General features: G+C 41.7%; 1 protein-coding gene across 3 annotated transcripts in view; it reads left to right on the top strand.

Moving 5' to 3' along the window:
* Window positions 1-12,609, top strand: part of PDCD1LG2 (programmed cell death 1 ligand 2) — a 95,120-nt gene that overhangs the window by 35,624 nt on the left and 46,887 nt on the right. For all 3 annotated transcript variants that reach the window (XM_029203117.1, XM_029203119.1, XM_029203118.1), the window contains exons 4-5: window positions 3,317-3,583; window positions 11,155-11,292. In XM_029203117.1, the coding sequence (XP_029058950.1) occupies window positions 3,317-3,583; window positions 11,155-11,292 (405 nt within the window). The remainder of the gene's footprint in view (window positions 1-3,316; window positions 3,584-11,154; window positions 11,293-12,609) is intronic.

Raw genomic sequence — 12,609 nt, 5'->3', positions numbered from 1 at the left:
ATAGTAGAGGGAGGAACACTTCCAAACTCATTCTACAAGGCCACAATCACCCTGATACCAAAACCAGACAAAGATGTCACACACACACACACAAAAACTACAGGACAGTATCACTGATGAACATAGATGCAAAAATCCTCAACAAAATACTAGCAAACAGAATGCAACAGCACATTAAAAGGATCATACACCGTGATCAAGTGGAGTTTATCCCAGGAATGCAAGGATTCTTCAATATACATAAATCAATCATTGTGATACACCATATTAACAAATTGAAGGAGAAAAACCATATGATCATCTCAATTGATGCAGAAAAAGCTTTTGACAAAATTCAACACCCATTTAAGATAAAAACTCTCCAGAAAGTAGGCATAGAGGGAACCTACCTCAACATAATAAAGGCCATATATGAAACACCCACAGCCAACATCGTTCTCAGTGGTGAAAAACTGAAACCATTTCCTCTAAAATCAGGAACAAGACAAGGTTGTCCGCTCTCACCACTATTATTCAACATAGTTGTGGAAGTTTTAACCACAGCAATCAGAGAAGAAAAAGAAATAAAAAGAATTCAAATCAGAAAAGAAGAAGTAAAACAGTCACTGTTTGCAGATGACATGATAGTATACATAGAGAATCCTAAAGATGCTACCAGAAAACTACTAGAGCTAATCAATGAATTTGGTAAAATAGCAGGATACAAAATTAATGCACAGAAATCTCTTGCATTCCTATACACTAATGATGAAAAATCTGAAAGAGAAATTAAGGAAACACTCCATTTACCATTGCAACAAAATGAATAAAATACCTAGGAATAAATCTACCTAAGGAGACAAAAGACCTGTAAGCAGAAAACTGTAAGACACTGATTAAAGAAATTAAAGGTGATACAAACAGATGGAAAGATATACCATGTTCTTGGATTGGAAGAATCAGCATTGTGAAAATGATTATACTACCCAAAGCAATCTACAGATTCAGTGCACTCCCTATCAAACTACCAATGTCATTTTTCACAGAACTAGAACAAAATATTTCACAATTTGTATGGAAACACAAAAGACCCCAAAAAGCAAAAGCAATCTTGAGAAAGAAAAATGGAGCTGGAGGAATCAGGTGCCTGTTCTTCAGACTATACTACAAAGCTACAGTAATCAAGACAGTATGGTACTGGCACAAAAACAGAAATATAGATCAAAAAACATGATAGAAAGCCCAGAGATAAACCCACGCACCTAGGGTCAACTAATCTATGACAAGGGAGGTAAGGATGTACAATGGAGAAAAGACAGCCTCTTCAATAAGTTGTGCTGGGAAAACTGGACAGCTGTATGTAAAATAATGAACTTAGAACACTCCCTAACACCATACACAAAAAAAAGCTCAAAACGGATTAAAGACCTAAATGTAAGGCCAGACACTATAAAACTCTTAGAGGAAAACATAGGAAGAACACTATTTGACATAAATCACAGCAAGATCCTTTTTTGACCCACCTCATAGAGAAATGGAAATAAAAACAAAAAGAAACAAATGGGACCTAAGGAAACTTCAAAGCTTTTGCACAGAAAAGGAAACCATAAACCAGATGAAAAGACAATCCTCAGAATGGGAGAGAATATTTGCAAATGAATTAACTGACAAAGGATTAATCTCCAAAATATACAAGCAGCTCATGCAGCTCAATATCAAATAAACAAACAACCCAATCCAAAAATGGGCAGAAGACCTAAATAGACATTTCTCCAAAGAAGATACACAGATTGCCAACAAACCCATGAAAGGATGCTCAACATCACTAATCATTAGAGAAATGAAAATCAAAACTACAATGAGGTATCACCTCACACCAGTCAGAATGGCCATCATCAAAAAATCCAGAAACAATAAATGCTGGAGAGGGTGTGGAGAAAAGGGAACCCTCTTGCACTGTTGGTGGGAATGGAAATTGGTACAGGCACTATGGAGAACAGTATGGAGGTTCCTTAAAAAACTAAAAATAGAACTACCATATGACCCAGCAATCCCACTACTGGGCATATACCCTGAGAAAACCATGACTCAAAACGTGTCATGTACCACAACGTTCATTGCAGCACTATTTCCAATAGCCAGGATATGGAAGCAACCTAAGCATCCATCGACAGATGAATGGGTAAAGTAGGTGTGGTACATATATACAATGGAATATTACTCAGCCATAAAAGGAAACGAAATTGAATTATTTGTAGTGAGGTGGATGGACCTAGAATCTGTCATACAGGGTGAAGTAAGTCAGAAAGAGAAAGACAAATACCGTACGCTAGCACATATATATGGAATCTAAAGAAAAAATTGTTCTGAAGAACCTAGGGACAGGACAGGACTAAAGACACAGATGTAGAGAATGGACTTGAGAACACGGGGAGGGGAAAGGGTAAGCTGGGACGAAGTGAGAGAGTGGCATTGACATATAGCCACTACCAAATGTAAAATAGATAGCTAGTGGGAAGAAGCCACATAGCACAGGGAGACCAGGTAGGTGCTTTTTGTCCACCTAGAGGGGTGGGATAGGGAGGGTGGGAGGGAGATGCAAGAAGGAGGGGATATGGGGATGTAAGTATAGGTAGAGCTGATTCACTTTGTTATACAGCAGAAACCAACACAGCAATATAAAGCAATTATATTCCAATAAAGCTGTTAAAAAACAAAAAAACAAACCCAGATGGAACCATCTGGGACCAAGATGGCATGAATCTGACCTTCAACAGATTTCTAGGTCCTTATTTTTTCTCCTCCTAATCTTAAAGAGGACAGAGGAAAGGAGGACATGGAAAGAAAATTTTCTCCTGAAGGTGTTAGCAAAAGTACTAAATCAAGTGAGATGTGGGGGTTATCTAGTGATTTAGTTTATCCAGCCTCTCTTTTCTCCAATCCCCAATTGTAAGATAATTTACATTAATACAGGATGCCACAGATTGTGGTAGGGTAAAGCACCATTGAGATTTAGAATCAAACCTCGAGTGTTCATAAATTGGCTCCACCAGTTAAAAGCCCTGTGCCTCTGAGTGAAATCTCGACCTCTCTAGCCTCAATTACCTTCAACAAAAGTTGGGTATATTAACAGTGCTGTTTTGATGTATTGTAAAAATTAAATAATTCAATGTATGTGAAATAGCATGATATCTGGGACATAGGAAATGTTTAACAAGTTAAAACTATTAGTACTTAATATTGATAATGATAATTTTACTTCACGTGGCATTGAGTACAGAGATCTACGGGAATCAGAAAAGAGAGACTTATTTCTTTTTCTTCTTCTCTTGTCCAGCTTCCTACAAGAAAATAAACACTCGCAACCTTAAGGTCCCAGGGACAGATGAGGTAGAGCTCACCTGCCAGGCTGTAGGCTATCCCCTGGCAGAAGTGTCCTGGCCAAATATCAGTGTTCCTACCAACACCAGCCACACCAAGACCTCTGAAGGCCTCTACCAGGTCACTAGCGTTCTGCGCCTAAAGCCGCAGCCTGGCAGGAATTTCAGCTGTGTGTTCTGGAATGCCAATATGAAGGAACTCACTTCGGCCATCGTTGACCAAGGTAAGAGCTGCCTAGCTTACCAGTCAGGGTTCAGGCAAGAAATGGATGACACATTCAGAATGAGTAATCTGAGGACAGTGTAATAAAGGGACTATTTATGAAGGTGGGATTAGGATTTAGAGAAAGTACTAAAGGTAGTGCAGGACACCTGGGGCTTCAAAGGTCGGGGAGCAATTACCGCCCTGGAGAGGCTACTGGAATCTGGAGGAGGGAGCTGTGGCCTCCGGTACAGGGATGCTGCCACCTGCATCAACTCCAAAGAGCAGAAGCTGATGAATGGATACCACAGCCTCGTTCTCCTCCCACCCTCCAGTCTCCTGCTGGTGCTTCCCATTAGCAGAGCCCAGGTGGAATTCCACTGACATGTTCATAAAGTCAACCTCTCAGAGCTCAGAACTGAGTGTTGGAGTGGAGAGAATGGATCCAGAGAGGAAACTGAAAACACCCAGCATAAAGGCTCATCACTGTGATTCAGGCACAGTACTATGAGTCAGCAGTATGAATGTTACTTTGCTGGCTTTGCTGCCAGCCAAGTGGTTTTAGGGTTTTCCAGGAAAACTGACCTCTTAAAATAAACATTTAGAGCCTTCACTGGCTATGCTGAATCCCATACTTTAGAATTTCGTGCACCAGCAAAATTTCTGACAATTTTGGTAGTCGGACAATTCTTTTATCTGCCAAGAACATTCATTTGCCAAATAAGAGAGTTAACATCTAGTATCATAATCATTTCATAAGAGACAGGTCATTTTATCACCAGAGACATAAGTTTCCTATTGTTCCACAAACATCATGGGCTTAACCTCACTCTTTTGGAGGTCAGAAGTCTGAAAACGGCTTCACTGGTCTCAAATCAAGGTGTTGACAGGATTGCACAGGCTCTGAGAATTCATTTTCTTGATTTTTCTGCCTTCTGGAGGCCACCTGCATTCCTTGGCTCGTGGACCTTTCCTACAGCCTTCAACACCAGCAATTGCATTACTCAGATCTCTGCCTCTGTCATCACATCTCTTTCTTTAACTCTCTTGCCTTTTAAGGGCCACCTTTTCCACCTTTTAAGGACCCTTGTGATTACATTAGATACCTCCCCGCAATACATACCTCAACCTGATAATTTAGGATAATTTTCACATTTCAAGGTCCTTAATATAATCACATCTGCAAAATCTTTCTGCTGTGTAGGATAACTCATTCACAGGTTTCAGAACATGGACATGTTTGAGGTGAGTAATTATTCTGCTATCATACCAATAAAGGATATAATCTCCAGGTAAAGAACAGTCCCTAGTTATGATAAATTTGACTTTATAGAAGATTTGCTATGTTGTCATTATATTTCACTATTTGCCCTTTACCTTAGTTAGATAAAACAGAGCCCATGATAAGGACTTGTGTGGCATGCAGGTATTTAGGTGATGACCCCAGGGAGCAGAAGTGAGAGGTTTAGCAAATCAAGACAGGAAAGAAGGAAAAGCAAATAGAAGGGTGCATTACCAAAGTTGTTGGTGTGGACAATAGAAGCTTAAGTACTCAAGTACCACCTGAGAAGTGCATAGATCATCTCCTAAGATGTTTACTCAAAGGGCTTCAGGTGGAAGGACTAATCAATCTGCTTTTACCCCCAGTGGTTAACAGTTGTCCCCAGGAGCGTTAACTGCCTTCTACTGTGAGCTATGCATGCATGTGGGCTGAGTGAGCTCCCCACAGCATCTATAGCATCAAAGTCATTCCAGGCCAGAAAGCAATGTATCCACTTGCGGTGAATCACTGACCATGGAGTGAGTCAAGGCCCACCCCGAATTCTACCCAGTCTGTGGCTGAAATCAGAGGTGAAGCTGAGAGGAAATGAGGCAGGACTACAACAGTCTATCCCTTGTGCTGCTCAAATCCCTCCATTCATGCCCTACATTAAGTCCACTGTCTCCGAGCCTTCAGGCAGGGAAGTAGCTACAATCTCTGCACAAGATGCACATACGAGAGTTCATGGAACAAGTTACAGCTCCTGCTGCTGCAACTGATCCCAAGCCATAAGTGATGTTTGTCATTTCTCTCATCCACCATACATTCTAGATTTCCCTTGCTCAGCATTTCAGATGGAATAGTTTGTTTGCCTGGAAGATGAAGAGAAATAGGGGTTGGGGGTGACTCAGACTTTCAACCCTGAGAGACATGAGCCCGTAGTCACCTTGCCCTTAGCAGACTGAAGTTGTTGCAATTGCCTTTTCATTGTTATTGTGGGTATGGAAGTAACAAGACTCAGAGAATCAGTGGATCCCTGAGTTCCAGACATAGTCTTCCTTGCCTCCATTATGTAGCAGCATTTGAGTTCTTCCTGGTAATCAAGATTGATTACTCTACCAGTGCAATGATTCTTTTCTTTGCCTGCTGGTCTGACAGTGGGTAGAGCTCAAGCTGACTAGGCAGTATCTAGATGCAATAGAACATATCCCTTGGTACAGCATCCTTTGGTAGAAGTACTTGCCACTAGGAAGCTGGACCTTTAAGTGGAGCCTAAATTTGTGGAGATGAGAAGCAAAAATTCTACAAATGGGCCACTGGAAGTAATGATGAAAGGGACCAACCTTCAGCATTGGGGGAGCCCTGGCATAAAAGTAGCACATGGTTGAGGCAAGACTGTCTGGGGGAAGTGAGTTAGAACCTGCACAGAACCATCCATCATTCAGCCACATTCAGCCATAGCTGAAATCAGGGGTAAGACAGGCAGAATATGAGTTGGGGCACCAGAGATACCTGCCCTATCTCAAATTAAATTTTATCATGGATTGGCACCAATCCACAGACCAGACTGAGAACTTTGAAGTGACTCCATGCCCATCTCATCGTTAATTTCCTAGCATTTCTCTTTTTTACAAAAAAAGAATACTCCCTGATATAGTTTTCAGAGGCAGCCAGCTCTGTTGTCATCTTCAAACCCCCAATTCCCCACTTCCCCAGCTATCCACACTTGGCTACCCAATTTCAGCGCTAAAGTTAGCCCAGCTTCTTTCTAACTAAGTTATTATGATGAAGTGAGGAAGTAAGGAGAGGATTCATGCTAAGGATTTAGCAACTTACCATTTTTAGGGCCAACTTTGAGTGAAAATAGTGAATTAGGCAAGTTTGGACCTTTCAGTATTCTCTACCTCTTTTTTAAATCACAGCTAAGACCACCAGACTTGTCACCTTATAAAACTTGAGCTATAACTAATTTGTACCAGAGGTCTAGAGTCTTATATATTACAATCCCAGGGGAATTTTTTTTTCCAAGAATTGTTTAGTAAACTCTCCTTTGTTATGTGGAATTTTCTGCCTGGTTAATTTTTGGCCAATACTTTGGATGAAATGTGGTTTTCTAGAATGACACATATAAGGAGCTTTGCTGGGAAACAGGGGCCTGGGTAAGATGAATTTGGAAATAACTGGAATCTACACTTCACATCACTGAGTACATCAGTATTTTTTTCTTCTTGGTAGAGAGGTGGAAGAGCAGACTAACCATTCTTCTGGAAGCCTTGAGGTGGTGAGAAGTTAGGAATGAAGTAAGCTGGCTCTTCTCTCCAGGGGAGACAACAGAGCTGATGGAATAGTCAACAATCGTGGGAGAGACCTGTGGGGTCTGCATCAGAGGTTGGGAGCTCCTAGGATACCACTCATGAATGTGGCTGGCAGGGGAATGGAGGAATCTTTGAAATGTAGTCAGAGATTTTCAACCAGTCTCTAGAGATAGGTTGAGAATCCTTCCCAGCTCTATATTCATCCTATCCCCTGACATGGATCCTCTGCTCCAGGCAGCTCCCTTTCCTTTCCCTGTACTCTCTGAACCTGCTTGTACCTCTCCAATCACCATGACTTCTCTGCTCAGTAGTTTCTGCCACATAAAATATCATTATTCGCCCTCTTCACCAGTTCTCCATGGCAGCTCAGGTAACTCCAGGGTACAAGGCATCTTTCCCTCATCTTGCATCCTAAAACCTATTGCCTGTACCATTTCTTTGTTTGCCTGTGACTGTACTTGTGTTTTCTCTTTCATTGGTATTTTATTTTCCATGTATTTTAATTGTTCACATGAGTCTTCTTTATGTCCAAACTAAAGCAGAACCTCAGTGCTCTGCGCATGGTAAGTGCTCAATAAATGTCAGATTAATGGGTTGGAGACTTAGTCTTGGATGACCCCAGTCCCATCATCCCAGCTGCTAGTCTGTGTGGACAGCCAGATCAGAGCAGTCAAATGATCCCCTAGTTTGTGATACAAACACCAACAAAATAGCAACAAAATAACCAAAGTCACACATTCTCCCACAAAGGCATTCTTGCTTCTGTTTCACAAAGGCATTTTTTTTTTCACAAAGGCATTTTTAAATTGTCTTATGACTGTCCCCTTTCTACTCATTCTCATAAGTTGAGCAGCTCACAGCTGACTTCTGTGACCCACAACATGCTTCTCCAGAAGTCAATGAATAAAACAAATATAGCAGTGAGAGTCTGGGGTGGGAGGTGCTCCAGTGGCTCTAGAATAGATGACTGAACATCCTAATTTTCAATCAGAAATGAAGGAGCAATGAGACCATTTTCCCTTTGAAACAGGGTTCCTTCCACTAAGGCAGTGTTGCATTTTCATTAGGAAATGTAATGAGATTGGAACACAGGAAATAATTATAACGAGACCCTTGTAGGGCTGGCAGAGAAGTTCTCCCAGGAGACTTGGAAGTGACTCTCTGGCAGTGGTCAGGAGCATGGGCTCTAAAGTCAGATGGACTTGAATTTCAAATCCCCTCTCTGCTACCTACTAGCTCTGAGAACATGAACATATGACTGTGCCACCCTAGAGCTCAGCCTCTCATTTGTAGAATGAGGGTAAATAATATTAGATATCTAATAGGGTTATTGTGAGGATTAAATGAAATATGTTTGTAAAGTCCTTAGCAATCAGAAAGGATGAAACAGGAAAAAAAGTATGGTACCTTTAGTGAGAGGCATGACTTCCTTGTGAGTGCATGAGGCTGTGGATAGGATAAATCCAATGTTTTTCCCATTGCATCATGACATCATTGTTAAGTAGCATGCAATTACTATAAAACAATCTAAAAGAAGATGTATTAGGATATAGGCTAAGTAACCTCAAAATACAGTGACTCAAATAAAACAGGAGTATATTTCTCTCTGATGTCACAGTCAGAGATAGAAGGTGGTTCAGAGCAGGTAAGTCACTATATTCCATAAAGTCATTCAATAATCCAGGTTCTTTCCATCTTGTTGCTCTGGCATTCTCCAGGATGTTACCCCTGTGGAACTGTCAAAGCTGGATCACTGCCACATTCATGTTTCAGCCTTCAGAAAGGAAGAGAGACACATTCAGTGTTTGAAGGCCAAGACTCAAAAGACCCATTCTCTAGTCCTGAACTTAGTTCACGTGGCTGGCCACACCTAACTGCAGGGGAGGCTTAGAAATGTAGTCTCAGAGAAGCCATGTGTCCAGCTAATCCCTAAATAATACTAGAGAAGAAATGGAGAATGGATTTAAGGGATATGCAGCAGTCTGCCACAAGGTAACTAATGACAAGGAAGATTGAGCAAGGTAGACTAGATAAACAGATGGTCAATTCAGCCCAACAGATCCTTATTGACACCTTTCATGTAGCTGGCGCCTGGCTCTATAGGGGATTCAGAGATGACTTAGAGAAAATCTTTGCACTTCAGATACTTACAATCTAAGCAGACTGATGTCCTGTTGGATGTTCAATGTTAGAAAGTCTTCAGGAATAAGTAGAGTTTGTGTGTGGAAGGGACTATGAGGGAACCTGCCCAGGACAAGGGTTTGCATAAAGGCACTGAAGTAGGGGCCTCTCCTGTTGTGGGGACAGTGAGAACTCCTTGACTTATGGTGCTACATGTAGCAAGTGCTTAATCAGCATTTCCTAGAAGATATTAATTACTATGGGTTATGTATGGTAAGGGAGGTTAACTAGACGTATTGTGGTGATCAGTCACAGTATATACAAATATCAAATCATTATGTTGTATACCTGAAACTAATATAATGTTATATGACAATTATACCTCAGTTAAAATTTTTATATATGGATTATCCAATGTGTAGATGAACCAGACTTCTTAATGCTTTTTTTTTTCTTAATGTTCACCACAATCTTAGGATAGAGACAAATATCTGTGGGGCCTGAGCTTTGGATCAGACAGATCTAGGTTTGCAATCCTGGCTTCGTCACTTACTTAGCAGTGATGACCCTATAGATAATTTAGCATCTCAGAGCCTTACTTCCTCAACTGTAAAATGAAGGCCTCACATTAAATGATATCTGATCCCTTCTCAGCTAAAACTGTCTGTGATTCTCAGACAGCACTATGATAGGGGAGGGGGAGGGCAGTTGGCAGGACTGAGCCCTTCCTCATGAGCAGTTTTGCCAGGTTTTTCCTCGACCAGGCTGTTATGTTCTTTTTTCTCTTTTGGCCACGCCACACAGCTTGTGGGATTTTAGCTCCCCAACCAGGGATTGAACCGGGCCCTCAGCAGTGAGAGCGCACACTCCTAACCACTGGGCCTCCAGGGAATTCCCTGTTATGTTTATTCTTTATGAGTTACTCCATGAGGCAAAATTCAGCCTTTTGGAAAGGGCACAGTTTACCCTGGGTACCCTTCCATCTCCCTATAGTGGACGCCCTTCCAGGCCTGCCCTTTGTCAGTCTGGGGCCCTCATTCTAACCAGAGCTCTCCTTTACAAGGCTTTCCCCCAACCTCCAAAATTACTCTTCTCATCCACCTCTCTACTAATTCATCTTTTCCTTACTGTCAGACCTTGATTAGCTGAGATAAGGAAAAGGGCTAGTTGTAGTGATTCATGCTAAGGTATGATATTCTTTTTTTTCAGAAGGATCCTGTTAATCCTGGAGATTGAATAACTGATGGTAAAAATTCTAAGCACCATGAGCGCTTGACAGTGGAGTGAGGAGACATATTTGGACTGAGGGACTATCCTACTGGAAAAAGAGAGATGATGAAGGAGGAGAGAAGGAGAGAGAGAGAGAGAAAGAAGGGAAAGAAAGAAGAAAAAAGGAAGGAAGGAAGGAAAGAAGGGAGGAAGGGAGAAAGAAAGAAGGAAGGAAAGAAAGAAAGGAAAGAAAGAAAAAGAAAAAAGAAAGAAAGAGAGAAAGAAAGAAGGAAGGAAGACTTAATATGATAGGTGTATCAGAATGATGAAAAGCATGGGATCTGGAACCAGGCAGCCTGGATTATATCTCAGCTATGTCACTTACTGTATAACTTTGGGAAAGGCCTCTGTGCCTCACTCCCTTCATCAGTAAAATGAGGGTCATAGTAGAGCCTGCCTCATAGGGTGGTTGTGAAAAAGAGCTAATACATACAACATTCATATACATACAGCATTCATATATATACAGCATTCATATACATACAGCATTCATAGGACAGTACCTGGCATGGAGTAAATGCTCAGTGCAAGTTGGCCATGTTGGTTATAACCCAGTCATTTGGCCAACTTGTTGGTTTACCTCTAAGCTAACATGTAATGGGATTCTGGTGCTTTTCTTTCCTCCAGGTAATCTGGAATCCCCCGAGATCCCTCCATCTTCACTGCTTCATATTTTCATCCTCTCCTTCATCATTGCTTTAACATTCATAGCCACAACGATAGTCCTAAGAAAACGGCTCTGCCAAAAGTTTTATTCTGGAAAAGGTAAGTGAGTTTCATTCATGGTAACCTAGTGGACTGGGTATCTGCAGTGTGAGGCTCTGCTTGGCCTCACTGGCCTACAGCTGCCCAGCTTCAAACTAAGTCCACGCAGGGCTTATGAATTGCTTTGGGCTTTTCCTGATGATTTTTCCCCCAGAAAAAAATGGCTCCAGTCTTCAGTGAGCTGGAATCTTTACACTGAATATTTTTAAAGGAATGTTTTGTTCCTGTGGCCGAAATTGTTTGCTGTGATCTTTGAGCCAAGAAAATGTCATTAGCCTCGTGAGATCAGTGTTATTTTCGCAGTACAGTTGAGTATGTGGTCAGAGTTCACTCGTGGGAGAATGCCAGGATCCTTTATGAGGATTCCTTTAGTTCTCATTCCTCCTTTCTCCATTCTGGGTCTGAGCTGGGCTGAGCCCTCCTCCTTCCCACAAGAATCTGAATCTTCTGGTTGGGTAAGGAAAGGAAAAAAGTATGAGGCCATCTGGGGGTAGGGAAAGCACATGATTGGTGGTACCCTGAGGTCTCCTCACCCTGTCACATGCTCACCAACCCATTCCTATTCTATTGTGACAGCTGGGACAGAGCATGCCTGTGGCCTTTGAGCCCATGCCAGAATACCTGCAGGCCTATCTGATGCTTTCTAAAACTATTCCTTTGTCAGCACCCAGTGAGCTCCTCCCAGGATCTAAACATGGCCTATAGAAAAGGAAAATGCATCTGGGAGTAATTCAGTAGGAATTTGGAATGGTCACTATTTGAGAATTGGGGGGCTTTTAGGTGATTGTTATCCTACGTCTACAGTCTAACTTCTATAGTCTCATCTGCCGTGAAATATTGTCATAATTTTTCCTTTGACCTATGTGTGCATTAGCTTGGGTATTAACCACAAAACCCTCTACTATGGAATCCAGCATCCAAGAACTATTGTTAAAAGAAAGAGGGGGGGGGTGAGGAGGAAGGAAGAAGGGAAGAAGGGAGGGAGGAAAGGAGGAAAAATGGGGTGGGGAGAGAGAGAGAGGGGGGATAGAAGTAGAGGGGAAGGGCAATTCACCATAAAGGAGGAATTACAGGGTCTTGCCCCAAAGAACTTTGACTAAACAGAATCACTTCTGCAAATCTATGACCTCAGAGAGTCATGACAGATGCAGCTCATCAGAATCTTACCTTCTGCATTCTTTCATTACCTCCCTCATACGTACCTCTCAGAAACAACTTTATAACCAAGGTTCCAGACCTGGGACCTGAGAGCCCATTAGTCACCTCAGAAATGAGCAGCAGAGTCTTCTGCCCCTACTCTCTTTGGGAAAATGAAAT

This window comes from Monodon monoceros, unplaced genomic scaffold (genome assembly GCF_005190385.1).
Source record: "Monodon monoceros isolate NGI ecotype Baffin Bay Population unplaced genomic scaffold, NGI_Narwhal_1 Super_Scaffold_5, whole genome shotgun sequence".
NCBI classification, from domain to species: Eukaryota; Metazoa; Chordata; class Mammalia; order Artiodactyla; family Monodontidae; genus Monodon; species Monodon monoceros.
This window is presented reverse-complemented; position numbering and strand designations above follow the sequence as displayed.